The 17,554-nt window shown below is 41.6% G+C and overlaps 1 protein-coding gene across 5 annotated transcripts in view; it reads left to right on the plus strand.

Moving 5' to 3' along the window:
- MDFIC (MyoD family inhibitor domain containing) overlaps positions 1-17,554 on the plus strand; it is a 157,044-nt gene that overhangs the window by 51,997 nt on the left and 87,493 nt on the right. For 2 of the 5 annotated variants that reach the window (XM_086396702.1, XM_086396706.1), the window contains exons 1-2: positions 7,290-7,624; positions 7,910-8,098. In XM_086396702.1, coding sequence (XP_086252828.1) covers positions 8,014-8,098 — 85 coding nt within the window. In that variant the 5' untranslated portion in view covers positions 7,290-7,624; positions 7,910-8,013. The other 3 variants (XM_086396704.1, XM_086396705.1, XM_086396703.1) reach the window with 3 other exon arrangements.

A 17,554-nucleotide genomic window follows, 5' to 3' on the forward strand; every position in this document is an offset into this window, starting at 1 on the left:
ATGTGCGTATATACCTGTTTCTTCTAATAACTCATGTTCTGCATCCACTCTGTAAACTTCCTGTTCTCCTAGGGATGACTGCCCAGGGGGACTCCAACTCTTTGCCACCTAAATAACATGGCCACAAATAACCCAGTTCCCCTTGTGGGCCTGGATACATTTCAGAGGGATTGAAAACATGGAAACAGGCTTGCTGCTCCTAAATTAGGATGACCATGAGTTATTATTATCTTTGTGTTTAAGGCTGGAAACCTGGGGTAACAAGAGAATCCAAGTGCTTGAGGAGGAGGGACTGTTCAAACTGGGAGAGAAAACAATAATCGGAGGTGCAAGAATATTCAGCAAAACTTTGCCTTTTTCCCAAAGTGAATTAAAGGTCTGAGGATTGAATGGAAAATATAATTGATCTGCAATCCTGCATTTTTTATTTAGTGTCTATTTCTTAATAGAAAATTGGAGAAATATAGGCATTGATTTAAATCCCAGGGTCAAAAGTTCCTCTCTTTACCTGAGGCTATAAATGAATTTAGGGGCCGTGGTGACAAAAAGAAATACTCATCTTCTCCATTATTTCACATATCTTTGTCAGAGTCATCATGCTAAAGTTATCCCTAATTGCAGTCCTAGCATATCTGTCATCATTTTCGAGGGCCTCTTGTGTTTACTACTTTTCCACAATATCTGGTATATCCAGGTTCACTGTCTATGTACCTTATTGTCTGCTGCATATGATAAAAAACACATCTTCATTTCTGCCTTCACTCCACTTGTTCTTATCTGACATGTGTCACTGTCTCCCTTAACCTCTCGGTCCAGTCCTTCACAATGCAAGCTGGAAAGTACCCTGACAGCAAGGAAATACCCGAAGGCCAATGCCCCAGGCCAGAGGAGTCAGATAACTGAAGGGACACTAACTGAGAGCTCAGAGGGAAGGACAAGTCAAGCTAATTCAGCAACAGGAGATTCTGTGCCACATCCTTTGGTCACACATTTACTGCAGAAAACCTTTGGAACTCCTGAATAGAGGATCAGATATGCCCTAGCTTCGCCATCACTTAGAAGTGATGGATTCATTTACACAGCTTATCCAGATAATCAATCAGAACAAGAAGCCTGGGTGTTTAGAAGCTGAGTCATTTTTAACTTCTCTGGGGCTTTCACATTTCTGTGCCTTGTGGGCGTTATCTCTTTAGTCTGGAATTCCCTAAGCTGTTTGACAGGCAGACTTTTACTCATCAGCAGTACTCAGCTTGGTATCATGTTTCTGAAAGGACCCCTGGCTCTCCCCACCCACGCCCAAGAAGTTAGGTGCTGCTACCTCGTGTTCCTGCTGCGCAGTGAATTACTGATTTACTGCCTCTCCCACTCTGCTCCCTGCCCCTGTCTCTTCCCTTACACATTCTGAGCTTTGGGTCTTTCCTCTGTCTTTGAAATTCTGATGCCCAGCATATGATTTGACATATAGTAAACTCTCAGTATATGTTTGTTGAACTTAATGAACTTTATGTCTTGTGGGTTTTTTTTTTTTCTATTCTTTGGCATGCGGGATCTTAGTTCCCTAACCAGGAAATTGAACCTGTGCCTACGTTGAAAACACCGTGTGTTAACCACTGGACTACCAGGGAAATCCTGAACTTTATGTCTTTATATTTCTTTATATGTTAAATGAAGGAGTTGGGCCTGTGGGTAGTTTTCAGATGTTCAAATGTTTCAATTGTGGGTAGTTTTAAAGTGGAAGAACCAGTTTTCTCAGTTAAAAATTTAAGGGAAGAACCCATGTGTTCTGGGGGAGTGGCAAGGGGAAAGAAAGTACTCTATTTGAAGTAAGGATGGGATTCCAGAAACCTGTCCACTTGACCTCTCCTCTTCAAACAGCACCAGGAGATGGAGAAATACAGTTACAACAAATTGGCCTAGAATCAGGCTTGCTCATTTCCCTGGCAGCTTTAAAAAAATGTAATTCTGTGAAAGTTATTCTTTCAAGTAGCAACATTTTTTTTTTTTATGTGAAATTTTTTTTTCGGTGGAATTTTTCCTAAAACGTAAAAATACTGACCTGCCTCCTTAAAAAACAGAATGCAGCACTAACGTAACCGAACCTTTCCTTAATGACTCAGGCCCTCATTAGGAGCCGTCCCTGTTTCAGTGAGCTGAATTCACAAAGGCGTTGTTATGACGTATTTATTTCCCTGTATCTTCCCTGTCTGTCAGCTGTCATTTCGTCTGCTGTCACTTTTTCTGACCTAATAGCTCCCTGAGCTAAGCTCTTTTTCTCAAAGCCCCTGTGCTCTAAATTTTCTGTGAGGTAAAACAATAGAAAACAAAGTTTGTTGAAAAGTATGTGTGCACCAAAAAAAAAAAATTAATAGAATTTGAGAAAGTCAGTGGCCGTTGTGTTGGCACTATGTGAACGTCATGGGGTTTACTTGAGGTACTAAGAGACTCAGGATTAATTTCTGGTTTCTCTGTCCTGGGTTTGGGGATTAGTGAAGTCATGCTTCCACCTAAATGAGGTAGTTATATATGTTTTCTAGAGAAAATTAACCTTGGTACAATTTGAGTGAATGTACTGTTGAATGTACAAATCATTTTTAAATCAAGTAAAAATGTGGTGCAGTGGTAAAGAATCTGCCTGCCAAGCAGCCAAGCAGGAGACCAGGGTTCAACTCCTGGTTTGGGAAGATGCCCTGGAGTAGGCTATGGCAACCTGCTCCAGTATTCTTACTTGTAACTTCCCACGGACAGAGGAGCCTGGCAGGCAACAGTCCTTGGGGTAACAAAGAGTTGGACACAACTAAACAAGTCGGAGAAGGCAATGGTAACCCACTCCAGTACTCTTGCCTGGAAAATCCCATGGATGGAGGAACCTGGTGGGTTGCAGTCTATGGGGTCGCTAAGAGTTGGACACGACTAAACAACTTCACTTTCACTTTTCACTTTCATGCATTGGAGAAGGAAATGGCAACCCACTCCAGTGTTCTTGCCTGGAGAATCCCAGGGGCGGGGGAACCTGGTGGGCTGCCGTCCATGGGGTCGCACAGAGTCGGACACGACTGAAGCAACTTAGCAGCAGCAGCAGCAAACAAGTAGGCACACACACAATAAAATACTTTTAAGCATAAACCCCTAATTTGTATTTATTTATAAATTATACATACTTCTGTTCTAATACATATATAAGCTTTAAAACATACTTGAGAATTGAAGTTACAAATGATGACATAAGAGCAAATATGAATTCTCATTCTACTGTTTCCTCCTCACATTCCAGAGAATTGTCTAGTGTACCCCCCGGGAAGCACAATTGCACATCCAGTTGTAGACCTTTGGCTAAGGTAGCTATGCAAAAGCATTGACTTTGCTAGGCAGATAGGCCTCTAGCCAGCTGAAAAGTAATTTAAGTAATAAAGCTTTTCAAGACATTAAATAACATTTTAAAAAAATCTCCAGAACCTAACTTGTTGCCTGGAATATAATAGTTGCACAAGAAATGTCTGAATGTTGACTGGGCGATGAAGCTCAGGCAGTCCATTAGAATGCTTTATAAACTCTTTTAAGTAGTTCATTTCATTCGCTTAGCTCATGTCGGATATCTTTCACAATGTGTTAACATATCATCACATCATCATGAGTGTGTACATCACTAGACAGGAGTGGTTGTAAGGCACCATTGGAATGCACAATGGTTGTAAGGCATTTTGGGATTTCAGTGGCTTTGAGTCAGGGCTAGGGTATTTAATTCCAGTGGAAGGCCAGTCCCCAGGGAACCAGGATGTATCAGGATGACTATAGTGTGTGTGCACGTGTGTGCTAAGTTGCTTCAGCCATGTCTGACACTGTATGACCTTCTGGACTGTAGCCCACCAGGCTCTTCTGTCCATGGGACTCTCCAGGCAAGAATACTGGAGTGAATTGCCATGCCCTCCTCCAGGGGATCTTCCCAACCCAAGGGTCGAACCCATGTCTCTTAAATCTCCTGCGTTGGCAGGCAGGTTCTTTACCACTAGCACCACCTGGGAAGCCCATGACCATAGTATGAGACATGATAAAATCTGTTTAATAAAGACATTATGTGATACTCCCTGAGGCATTTGGGCTGGTGGAGGGGCACAGGCAGTAATAGTACTAAATAAAGTGATGATTCTCAAAGCTCATCAGGTAACAGTCTTGTGGCATTGGGAAGAGGGTGGAGAATGGGGGAGGGGTTAGTAAGGACCCATGTGGATTGAGTTTCAGGGCTTAGCTGTGGTGTGGGCCTTCTGTTCTTACAGCATGCTTACCTTGGGTGCTTATGACCTTCTTGCTGGTAAAGTACCATCTGTGTGCTTGTATTCCAGACACCTATCCAGCAACCTACTGCATGGTTCCAATTAGCCATTTCACAGGTTTCTCAGACACTACATCATCTACATGACTAATTTAGCAGCTTTTCCTCCAAACATGCTTCTCCTGAATGTTTCCATCTCTGTAGGTAATATTGTCCCCCATCCACCAAGATGCAGAAGACTGCCAAGTTACTCTTGATTCCTTTAGTTTCTGTATCCTTTATCTCAGCCTTTTTGGGTTCCATTCCTACTGCTATCATCATCCCTCATATCTTACTTGAACTTCTGAGCCACAATCTCAGTGCCTCCAAATCATTTTACTTATTCCAGAGTGGCTTTTATAAGTAGGAATTTGGAAAGCATGTCCTCCTTTTTCAAAGTTGATTAAGACCTCTGCTCTTCCTTCAGCTCCATGCCCCATTTCTCTCCCTTGCGTTGGGTTATCCTCTTCCATTGAACTTCTTTCAGATTTTCAGTGATGCTAGGCTATCCTCAGACCTCTGCATGTCCATACACACTGCATGGAGCAATCGTTTCTCTTGTTGGTTTCTTCTGGTAGCAGCAGAGACATAGCTTTTCCAGAATCATTTTCCTGATCCTAGACTAGACTGTATTTCCCTGCAAAGAAGTACTATCATGGTATTCCAGAACTTCCTTGTTGTCCCAATCGGCAGCTGTTATTAAGTGGTTGTATATCCATATTTCCTTCTAGACTGTGAGCTTCATTGAAGGCAGTGGCTGCATTGATTATCTTCACCCATGACAGTGCCCCCCTACCCCCAGTACACATTACTGAATAAAAGAATGAGAGGATACGGGCACTGTAGTGCTCATTAGGAACTAAGCGAAGTATTGAGACAGATGACTGAACAAATAGAGCAAGGGACTGGGTAAACGGACAGTCTGATGAACACTGAGGAGTCCACACTCAATTCCTGGGTGTCAAATACAAGGCTTATGGAGGAATACCTGAGGTTACCTAAAGACACGAGATAGACTTTCAGTTAGACTTGAACTGTAAATCCTAGCAGTGTAAGCCTGGCAAGGTACTGAAAGGGCTGATGTAAGAAGTCTTTGAGATAGTTTGTGTATAGATTGCACATGCATACCAGGCATGGTTACCTGTTATTTTGATGTGGCCCTTGTGACATCATTATGCCAAGTTCAACATTACTCATTAACGTGCTTCTGCTAATAATAATAGCTAATATTTTGAGTATTTTCCTCATATCTGATAATCTCCCGAAAATTATCTTATTTAGTCCTTATGGGACCTATGAAGAGGTACTCTTATCATTCTCATTTATGAGGCAACCAAGACATAGAGAGGTTGACTGACTTACTCAAAGTCTTACTGAGCAAGATACAGTATTTGACTGTTTTGGTGATTCTACCACACAGAGTCTCCTTTGTTCCTAATATTTTTATTTGAATTTCTTTCCCATTAAAGAGTAAGGTGTTTAAATTTAATTCAAGGAGTTTTTATTGAAACACCTACCGTGTGTGTGACATTAAGTATTGTGTGAAATTAACAAATATTTATCACTGACTATGACTTTCTAGAAGAGTGCTATAATTTCCTAAGTATTCACGGAGTTTAATACCTTAATGAGGATATTTTTTTAAAGGCAGAGAAATATATAAAATAGGGATAGAATAGAATCTAGATACCAAGTTTCCTCAGTGTTTGCTCTCCAATGGTAATGCAGTTGTCCTCAGAATTTATCTGTGTTCATCAAGTGGATTTCAAGCAGTCCAGGCCCCCAGACAAATTTTCAGAGAGTTAAGGCACTTTTACACACACCATTCCTAAAATCTCTAAACTTAAAAATAAAAAAAAGCATTTATTAGTCATAGGTTATTGGACAGAATGTCATCTGCCTTTGGGGGCAGAATATGGTCTCAATAACTGTCATCAGAAATTTCAAAGACAGTTTTTCAGGTTTAATTGAAAGTAAGTTTGGCTATCCAGATTGTTTATAGGCAAGAAAGACGTCTTCTTAATCAATTGGAACCAATTCCAGTTGGTTTCTTGAAGAGATGAAATTCCTGGGATATTATTGCTACCCCTAGAAGGAATATGCGTCCAATGTACATCTTCTCCAATTTTGATAACATTAATGTGAATTACTCTTGTCCTAAAGAGTCAGGGAATGAGTTTATTCTAGCTTTCTACAAATTTTGCATTTCACTCTCAATGAATAAAGAGCAAAAGTTATCTGAAGTACACTGTATCTTCAAATTATTTTATAGATGTTATTCTTGGTTCATCAGATTAAACTGCAATCAGAACATCTCCTTTATAAATGGAGAGTTGTCAGCTTTTTACTTCTGACCACGAGGTTATCTCCCACAGAAGCCATCTGTGGAGATATTTGCCCTGATATAGCTGGGGCTTGAGACCAGGGCCAGAGCATCCTCAAGGGTGTCACCCTTTTCCTGGATGCCTCTTGAGTCTTCAAGCAGCTGCAACAGGTTTTTCCTGTCTGGGATCCTGTTTGACCAACATAAACAAAGAACTGGAAAACAGATAAAGACTTCTTCAGAGCCAGAGATGAAGAGATTAACCGCTCAGCTAGGGGTCAGGGTTTCAAAAATGCTCTTTCTGTATTCTATCGGAAAGTGATACTTTTTCATTTTGCATTGTCCACCCTGAAGGCTTCTACTTCCTTCGAGGCATTCCCATAATGTCAGTGGGTCTGGGGCAGGAGTGGGAGAGGGATGGGGTGACTCTCTGAGTGGGGGGCACTCTTGGGCAGCCAGGGAATAGCCAGCTCCCTCCTTCCCCTGGGAGGACACTCCCACCCCACCCCGCCCAGCATCAACCCTGTAGGGCTTTGGCCTCCTGACCCAGACAGAGCCAGGCGAGGCACCCGGAGGCCGAGCCCGGGTCGCACCGCCCCCAGCCTCGGGGCAGAGAGCCAAGAGTTCGAGGCCTCTCTGATCCGGATATGATGAAAAGGCGCCACAGAGCGAGAAGTGTTTCTGGAGTGCAGGAGTGGTGGAAGGGGGAAAGAGAGGCACAGGGGCAAGAGTCCCCTCGGAGGGGAACCAGCCGGGCTGAGCTGACTGGAAAGAGGGGGCGGAGAGCACGGAGTCAGAGGAGCGGCTGCTGCCATTGCCGCCACTGAGGTGTCTGCTGAGCGGGACGGAGAGGCTGGGAGGGACACCCAGAGGCGGCTGCCTGCCGCCGTCAAGCCACCGCGACCTGCGGCCCCTGCCGGAGCCTCGCTAACTTTCCGAGGCGGAAGAGGAGGAGGAGGAGGAAAGGGCTTTGAGTGTGTTGGGGGGATGCCGAGGTAGGTGGTGGTGCTCTTGGCGGGAGGAGGAGGGGTCTGATCCCCTCCCCGAGCTGCTCCCAAATCCGATCTCCCTTCCAGCGCCTCCCCCTTGAGTGCCCCTCTTCTATCTGCTAGGACTTACTGCTGTCAACTTGCTGGGTAACAGTTTTCCTCCCGGGTTTCAAATCAAAACTTCCCCGGGGTGGGGTTTGGGGAAGGGAAGCAGAGGGGGAGGGAATGTCCCGCAGGGGTGGTGTGCTCTTCTCTCAAAACACTTTTTTTTTTTTTTCCAATCCTCGCCAGAAGCATTCAGTTCCCTGCACCCAACACCTCCCAGCCCCTGGTGCATCGACCCCGAAGGGCGGCGAGCTAGGCGGAGGCGCGGCGAGGGCTCAGTGGAGCGGCCCATGTCCGGCGCGGGCGAAGCCCTGGCTCCCGGGCCCCAGCGCGGGGCTGAGGCTGGCGGTGGCCGGCTGGGCGCCCCAGCCCAGGGTGAGTGCCGCTTGCAAGTTGCAAGTTCCTTTGTCACTGTTGCATTTTAAAATGTGTTCGCACATTTACTGCTTGGAATCTGTGTATGGGGAATTGGTGCAAGGACTGAGCCTACCTCGTCGTAGTGAACTTTTGCATAGTTAGCATTATTCAATCAAGTTCTCCAGGATCACAGCCTCAGATCAACAACCGGATAAGAGGGCGGGATCCACTGATCTCTCCACTCCCCCTTCCTTTGGCTGCCGAGAAACTGGATGTGTACAGGATCACTTCTTTCTTAAACATATGCATTTCAGGGCCTAAGACCCAACAGTGTGGGCTCCTAAGCGCTTCCCCACCACTTAAGTTCTGTGTCTTCAGCAGATCCAGGACTGCCGCTGCTTTTTGAGAAACCTGCAGTCTCCCTTCTTCATCTTTCTATTTCTTGTGGGCTCCTCTGCAGCTTTGATAATTCAGGTTTCTGTGACCAATTGCTTTGGAATGGCTCAGGCATATGCTTTCAATAACTGTTTTTGTTTTGAAATAAACAGGCTTCAAAAGAAATGTTTTCCAAGAATGAATTAGCTCTTTGTGTTCATCCAAGTTGTAAACAAATACAGTCTGTGAAAAAAAAAAAAAAGTACTCCTGTTCCTGGGAAACTTCCATAAAAAGCTTATACACACACAAGTCAGACAGGATCTTCTCTTGAAGGTAACATACTTCAGGTTGGTGACAGAAAGGATCTTAATCTGATGTATCTTCCTCTTAGTGTGACTCTGCTTTAAAGGGTTCTGACTCATTTAAACTAAATAATTTTCCAGGGTTCAGAAACCTATTTTTAAATCTGGATTTCAAGCCTGATATCCTCCCAGCCCCCCAGCCTTAAGAATAATGTCATGAGCTTCTTGGGATTCTTTTTGTTAAAGCAGTAAAAAGTGGAAGAGAAGTTAATGTTGAACCCACAGTAGGTAAAAGCAGAAAACATCCATGGCTAAATTAAAATGTTCTGGCATTCAAAGGCTGTTAAATTGAATTATGTTTATCGTTGTTTTTTTGCTTCTAAACAGTGAGTCATTTTTTCTAAATAGAGAAAATCAGAACTAGAGCGATAAACACGTTTTCCCAGAAGCAGCGCATGTTCTGCACATTATATTGCCAAGGCAGTTGTTTTCTTGTCATGAGGCATGTCCTCAGTAGTCATATGGGCTCCTTGATGGGTTGTTCAGGTTCACACTTGAGCTGTTAATCACTAGTGTTAACAAATGCTTATGTCAAAAATCAAGCTCAAACACACTAGAAAAACAGTTGACTTAGAACTAACAATATCTGCAATGTCCAACTTTAAAAATATACATTTTAAAGTCAGTAGGAGTTGCAGTGATACCTAATCCATCTGTGCAGATGTAATGATTTAAGGTATCGCATGTTATGTTTTTAGGAAGCCAACCTCTAGAATGTTCTGAAGAAAACTGTGGACTGCATGTAACACATTATCAGTGTGGAAACTCTTGGGTTATGTTTTACCTGAAAATTGACTCAGTCTCAGCAGCATTTTTGTTTGTTTGGTTTTTTAAATTAGTCTACTTTGACTTGCTGCATCCTTTAAATAGGCATCAATTTAATTGTGAATGTAATATAAAGTTAAGTTTTTTACAGAAGAAAATCTTCAGAATCTTGTTAAAAGTTTGTATCTCAAACAAGCAGATCTCATAAGTTGAAGGAAAAAAGTTTTGGATCAAGTGGGCAGGGAGAAAATTGTATGTAGCTGCCATGGTTAGGGTGGTTTTGTTGGTAAAGATGCTAGTGAAGAAACTTCGCCTGCAGGCCACACTTCTCTAAACTCTTTCTCGAGTTCTTTCATCCTCGTCCTTCTGTCCTTGGATTCTTGATTATCTTTTCAGAAGAATAATTGAATAATACTTTGGTAAGATATGGCTGCTTACTTAATAGAAACCTAATTTTAAAGCTTTATATATTAAAATCTGTGAGAAAAATGGAATATTATATGAAAGTTAGTAGAAAATGTCTTTTCATGAAGGAGAAGGATAAAATCAAGTCTTCCCCTGCAAACAAAATTAAATGTATATGTGTGTTAATAGCATATATATGTGTGTTAGTATGCATATGCATATATATGTGTATGTATGTAAAGACATATAACCTGTTCATGTATTACTGTGTTGTGAGGAGCTATGTGTACTACTAACTGAAGGCATAAAAAGCTAAAGTTGAAAGTAAATTTGGGTGGTCTCTAGTCTGAACTTCCCATCAAATCTAGGATTTCTTTCTGCATTTTTTCAGGTGGTTAAATGCCTACAGTGTAGCACATTCTGCTTATCAGCATTCATATTGATAGTTATGCAAGTTTTTCATGTTGAGAGCAAGGTCTCTTTCTTTGCAACTTCTCCCCTTTGGCTGTGATTCTTCTCCAAGCACAGTTCTGTTGCTCTGAAAGCATTAAAAATCTTATTTGTGCATTTTGAAAATTGTTACGGACAAGGATATAAGCGCATATGCCCCATGCTGGCAGAAGGAACCAGGATGGGTGTGGGAAGATGGGGAGCAGTGGGGACTGAGGGCCCCTGGAGAGCTCTGGGCCCAGGAGGCAGTGCTTCTCAGTCCAGCTCACTGTTGCCACTTGGGTTGAATATCTTCCAGTATTTCAAGAGATACTGGAAATATGGATTTTTATGTATCATCACTCCCTTTTAAAAGTTGGCAGCTAATTAAATCCAATGTTTATCCAGGCCAAATAAAACAACCACACCTGCAGGCTGGAAATGGCTCCAAAGAAGCTGATTTGTGATTTCTGTTATAGAAACTAGAAAGTAAATGTGTGATTTAAAACTATTTCCCTATTTATGGTGAACTTCTGAAAGACTGACTTGATTGACCTTCTCATGCGTGAAGGGTAGTTTGGGCCAAACTTCTTTTTGTTTTAAAAAAGACTGGATCTTGTATGCATGGTTCATCTAATTGTCATTTTTTTCTTTTTTGGGTCAAGCATCTTAAAATTCATTGTGCTATCAACCTTGATAGGCATTTGCTTTTTTGTGCACAGTTATTAGAATCCATATGGTTAAAGGGAAGTCGTTCAGTCGTGTCCGACTCTTTGCGACCCCATGGCCTGTAGCCCACCAGGCTCCTCCATTCATGGGATTCTCCAGGCAAGAGTACTGGAGTGGGTTGCCGTTTCCTTCTCCGTGGTTAAAAGAGCCTTTTAATTAAATGCTTCCCTGTTTGCTACTTATAACTAGAAGGATCTTTAGAAATAACTTAGTCCAGTTGACTCACTTTCTAGAAGGGATGTCCAGAGAACTTAAGTGACTTGTCCAGGGTTTCATACATAGTCAGTAGAATCCAGTATAGAAGCACAAATTGTAAAATATATGTCATTGTGATAAATGTGGGTTAAAGTAGACAATCAGTAGAACTGTTTTTCCTACAGATGGGTGAATTGAGAACAATCAGCTTTGGATACTGTGAATCACTTTGCCTGTTCTGGTCCTTCCTTGCATCCCCCCTCCCTCCCCCATTGCATTTGCCAAGATTTAGACTATCGGACTGTGTGCTGGAATATTCTTTAATGTGATAATGTGTGATTTAATGCACTCTTCTCTCTTGGGAGAGTCCTCTGAGACTATTAGGCGGACTTTTCATAGCAGGATGCAAAATGCCAGTAAAGTTAATTAAAAATAATTTAAAATAGAAGCTAGGGAGAAAATCTTCAAGTTGAAATTACATAAGAAGAGCTTTGACTTAGAAGCTTAGCTGACTTGTCAGGAATTTATAGTGGCTAATCAGATTTCCTTTATGGGAAGCCTGTTTATTTCAATTTATACCACGTATGCTCGTAATATCCATATTCTTTGACTTTTACCATATCGTTTTATCCTTTAAGAATGGCATTTCTCAAGAGTGTGTCATCTTTGGGCACCTTCTGTCTCTGGTCCTCAGTCAGGGATGATGTGCCTTGCAAGAGACATTTGGTAACTTCTGGAAACATGTTTGGTATGGTGGGGTGGGTGCTCCTGGGATGCAGTGGGTAGAGGCCAGGGAGAACACTATACACATCTTACCATGCACATAATACGGTAGCCCCTCAGAACAAAGGATTATCTGGCCTGGAATAACAGTGGTGTTGAGATGCTATTCTAGTCTCTCAAGGCTACCAACATCTTTGGCTCCACTCTAGACTTACAGAATCAGAATCTGGAGAGTAAGACTCAAGAATCTGCACTTTTGACAATCTCCAGGTACTCTTTGGGCTTCCCCGGTAGCTCAGACGGTAAAGCGTCTGCCTACAATGTGAGAGACCCAGGTTTGATCCCTGGGTCGGGGAGATCCCCTGGAGAAGAAAATGGCAACCCACTCCAGTACTCTTGCCTGGAAAATTCCATGGGCAGAGGAGCCAGGTAGGCTGCAGTCCATGGGGTCGCAAAGAGTTGGACATGACTGAGCAACTTCATTTCATACTTCATACTTCACTTAGGTGCTCTTTAATCTCTAGTTGAGAATCATTGTTTCTACAGGCTTTTGATTTTTAAACAGTCTTTTTTTTTTTTTTTCTAGAAAGCCTTAAAAAAAATCTTGAGAAACGTCTCCTTTTCAAGTTCCAAACTTTAAATCATATCACTCCATGTGTACTGTCTCTTAGAGCTCGCCAGCATTTTTATCCCATATCCCAGTTAGTGAACTGAACTGAACTGAGGCCTGAGTCTTCATCCTCAAAAAAGTTTCCTGTCAAGATTATGTATACTATTGTACAAATATATATGAATATTAGATAATAAATACATAAATACACATTGAAAAGAATGAGATAAAAATAAGCCAATAAATAGATCTTTTAATACTTTGTTCTACTGCCTCAGTAGATATTTTTGTCCCGTCATCCTGGACTTCTCTCTAGGGATCTCAGCATTTTTATGGAATAATAAGGAAAGAAGTCCCTAATTTTCACATGATCTGTAGTCACTTATAAGTTGGATTTTTGAAATCTGGATTATCCTTTCTCATAGAAACAGAATGATAAATTACGTTTAGCTCAATAATCTCAACAAGATGGTTGAAAATTTTATTAAATGTTATTATAGAGAACATACTCTTAATGATACTGGCAACCACATACAGGTAATTAAGAAAAAGGTAAGTGAAACATTTTCAATATAGGTGCTTTAGAGAATAGGCTTAACTGGAAAACTATAAGAAACTTTGTCTAGATTTGGAAGAGGACTTGGGGCATTTCAAGCACTGTAGACCTTATGCTCCAAATCCTTTTTCGCTTAAAGGAACTAATGTTCATTTTGTAAGTTTAGAGAAATGCAAGCCTTATCAGCTTGACATAGTCATGTTCCCTCTGCTTAAAAAAAAAATCAAATGTATAAGAGAAGGAGTAACTGGGAGAAACCTAAGAAGGGAGGGAGGAAGGAAGTGGTTAAACGATTATGACGATAAATTTAAGAAAATGTTTGGAGAGCTTAAATTATTTGAGCTGAGAACTGCAAATAAAGTTCTAAGGGACACTGTGGTATGAACTGAGCTGGATGGGACTGTGTTAAGGAAGGAGATGACAGCACAAAATCTTGAGATAGGCAGGGAGCACTGTTGACTTTGAAGTAGGCTCTAGTACATATTTGTGGAATAAATGATTGGGTAAATGGAGGGCTTGGTTGCTGTCCAGAACAAGTGTGAGTCATGGCAGCAGATGGCAAAGAATAGAAATAGTTTGGGGGTCAGGATGGAGGATGGGAATAGGGAAAGCATTTATTAACATATGTTTGTGTTTGTAATTCAGGGGAATTTCATAGCAATTTTCATCCGTTCCATACCCTTTTTGTTTGTTCTCACGTTGTTTATTTCTGCCTTACTCAGGTGCTCTGTGAATGTTCTGTTATATATATATATGCATATATATATGCACACACAATATATATAAACAGAGGTGATGCTTTGTGACAGATACAGAGAGGAAAATATTGATGAATGAAATCTGGGGCTTGCAGTATATTTGAGAAATACATTTATACATACTTACAAAGAAGATGGAAAGGTGCTATCAGATCAGATCAGATCAGTCGCTCAGTCGTGTCCGACTCTTTGTGACCCCATGAATCGCAGCACTCCAGGCCTCCCTGTCCATCACCAACTCCCGGAGTTCACTCAGACTCACGTCCATCGAGTCAGTGATGCCATCCAGCCATCTCATCCTCTGTCGTCCCCTGCTCCTCCTTTCCCCAGTCCCTCCCAGCATCAGAATCTTTTCCAATGAGTCAATTCTTCGCATGAGGTATAAAGAGACACAAAGAAAGTGATGGCAAACAACATGGGAGAGAGGTAGCATCTCTATCTGGGGCATTTGGAAGAATCAAAAAAAGCTTATGATTTGAGTTGGACCAAGAATCATGGTCAAACTCCACAAGATTTGTGGAGATAGATGTGAAGAGCAAGGTCTGTTACAGAATATGGAGGACTTCACTAAGAGCATTGTATGAGCTCTATTAAGGAGTTGAAAATAAGGTTACGTTGTAAAGATAAGCTAAAGTAATTTTGAGGAGGTCCTTGATTCTCCTGAGAGGAATCTGTATATCCTTTCTGTAGGCAGTAGTAAGCTATTGAAAGTTCTTGATAAGGGTAAGGATAGGACCAAATTGGTGTTTTTAGAAAATAAATCTGGTGGCAGTTCAGAGGATGATTTTGAAGGGAGAGGCAAGAGTGACGGTCGTGACTTTGTGGAAGGATTTTACAATAGCCTGACAAAAGATGAGAGGAGTACCAGTGGGACTGGAATTGAGACTATGGATTTAAAACAATAGCAAAAGCAGGACAGTGCTCTACCTTGCTGTGAGAGAATGTTGAGGGCATTGATTTTTACTTATTCATTTTTGAATCTCCTAAAACTAGGCACAGTGACCAATTTTGTTCAATGGCATTTATGTGGTTCGGCATAATACTTAATATGGGAGATGGTGGAAAGATAGAAATTTAAGGTAAATCATAGGTTTGCTTTGTAACCTGAGTGGAAACATAGGAGGAGTTGAGTCTTCTTTTGATCATGTTGGTTCCATGCTAAGCCAGGATCACCAGTAGGCCACTGAAAAAGAGAATCTGTCACTAGGAGAGTGGTGAGGGTCAGGCTTACAGATTGAGTTTACCACCAAGTAGCTGATGGATGGGCCCAAGAGTGAGAGAGAATACTTGAGGACCAGATTTAGGGGAATGGCTAGCCTTTTGGGAGAAGAAGGAAAAGAATACAGAGAGAGAGTTTATAGGATTGGTCACAGAAATGTTAGATATTTAGGGGCCATGGAAGATGAGAAGAGCTGTAGTTTGTTAGAAGCAGGGTATAGAGAGGGCTGCTTTTGGGTGGGGAATTTTGAGCATGTCCATCACACACTAATGGAAAGAAAGCCATGGGACAGAAAGAAAAAAGATGAAAGAGCCTGTGGTGGAACCGCGGTGCAGTGGGAGTTTGTAATTGAAAGAGTAAAATCTTGGGAAGGAAGGGGATGATGATAAGACGAGTCTTTGGAAAGTTGGGGATTCAAGAGGGAGTCCATCTGGGGCAAACAAAAGGATTGCTCAGTAACACTGAGGGCTTAACAAAGAATGAATGGCATGAATTTTTAGTGGACACGGTCAGCATGGTTGATTGCTTTTCTCAGCAAGAAGCATTCAGGACCTTGGGAATAGAAGCAGATAGAATGGATTTTTGGAATTGGCTTAGGGTTGGAGATTGGCAGAATGAAAGCAGTGGGAGTGGGGGCAAGGGAGGAGTATCAGGCCTGTGTGGGAAGAGTGTGTTTGTACCAACTGGTCTTGTGTTCCAGGCTATATGGGGAGCTGGAGAGACCAGAAGTACATTTAACAGGCTATGATTTCTGGTCAGCAAGAGTCATGCCTGTTGGCCTTGTTTGGTCAGTTCACATACAAGGATTTAACATATATAATTGAGTGACCTTTACAGGGCTAGTGGGGAAGCTGTGGAATTTTTGGGTGTGTAAGAGCCTTTCCTGTTTCTTTGAACCTTGTTTCCTGGATCATGTTGGGTTGATTTCATGGAAAGGTCTAATAACAGTGTGCAATGACTTTACTAGCATTATATTTTTGTAATAAAAGATTTGGGGGGAAAGGAAACATAAATTGCCACAATCTAAAAGGCCATTTGCAAGTGGAAAATTAGTTAGAACAACAGCAAACAGAAGAGGGAAACAATTCAGCCAAATTGTTTTTCTGAGTTAATGTAAGTATTCCATCCTATAAAGGCATGGGATATGATTTTTATGTTTCTATTCCTAAAAGTTTTTATTCAGTTTTTATTAAGGGGAGATTGATTCTGCCCTGGCTAGAGTCTAGATGTTTGCATAGTTGAATTCTGCTGCAGTCCTTCCTCCTGCCTTGATCAGTCCTGTGTTTTGGATGATTCTCTCTCATAACCTTTTTCTCTCTCATCTTTTCCCCCCTCCTCTCTCTTGCCATTAACACTGAAGTTTCTTAAGCTATTAGTATTTTCTTTTTATGTTAGCCTACACATCCTGAAGGAGCTAAGGTTTCTACTGTAACTTTTGGAAATTGAGTTGTATTTTATAGATTCTAATTGCTTAGAGTTCACTAAGCAGGAACTATGAAAAGAGTTATTTTAACATTAATTTCGTTTGTGGTTTCTGCTTGCAGTCCACTTCTGTTTTCAGATTCACACCCACATGATCTGAAGTAAGATGATTCATATGCATGTGCTTTTATGCCTGATTTTTATGTAGTTTCAGGAATAAAGTCTGAAATACATTTTCTTGCTAGCACAATATATCTTACCAAATATATCAACATATTTAAACTGGGAAACTTATGAACAACTATTTCCTTTGTGCCTACTATGTACAAAATCCTGTGACAATTGAAAATGTGTAACACACGTTCTGCCCAGAGAGAACCTGTAAGCTAAGTGAGAGAGAGGATAAGGTGTGTGTGTGCGCCAAATCCCTTGTCTGAATATCAGTTCAAGATAAGAGCCCTGTGACAGATTAGTTTACGGCCAGTTGCAGGGTGACTGGTTCAGTTCTGGAGCTTCTGGAGGTTAAGAGAATCTCAGGATACCAAGGGGTCAGTCTTGTCTGAGTTAGGCTGTGAGTGATCCGAGCTGAAGAAGACACAGTCTGTAGGTCTTTTTGGTTTGGACTGTGCAGAGTTGAGCTCTAAAAATGAGGCATCTTGTGGTTGGGCAGGTGACACCCCCTGAAGGCAGATGGCAGAGGACAAGGGAACCAGTTTCCTCTCCTCACTTTCTCTACTCATAGAAATAGTTCGCCTGCTTTTTTTCATGGTGAATCAGCCTTTAATCTTGTGGGTCTTTATAAATATAGACCTACTTTGTTCTTATTTTTCTCGTCACATCACCCAAGCAATGTGTAGGATTTTAGGATGATTTTCTGAGATTTTACTCTCTATTTCCTACTGAGATACAAGCTGAAATTATTGAA

The sequence above is a fragment of the Bos grunniens genome, chromosome 4, assembly GCF_055505025.1.
Source record: "Bos grunniens cultivar Pamir isolate PY7600 chromosome 4, Bosgru_T2T1.0, whole genome shotgun sequence".
In the NCBI taxonomy this organism is placed as follows: domain Eukaryota; kingdom Metazoa; phylum Chordata; class Mammalia; order Artiodactyla; family Bovidae; genus Bos; species Bos grunniens.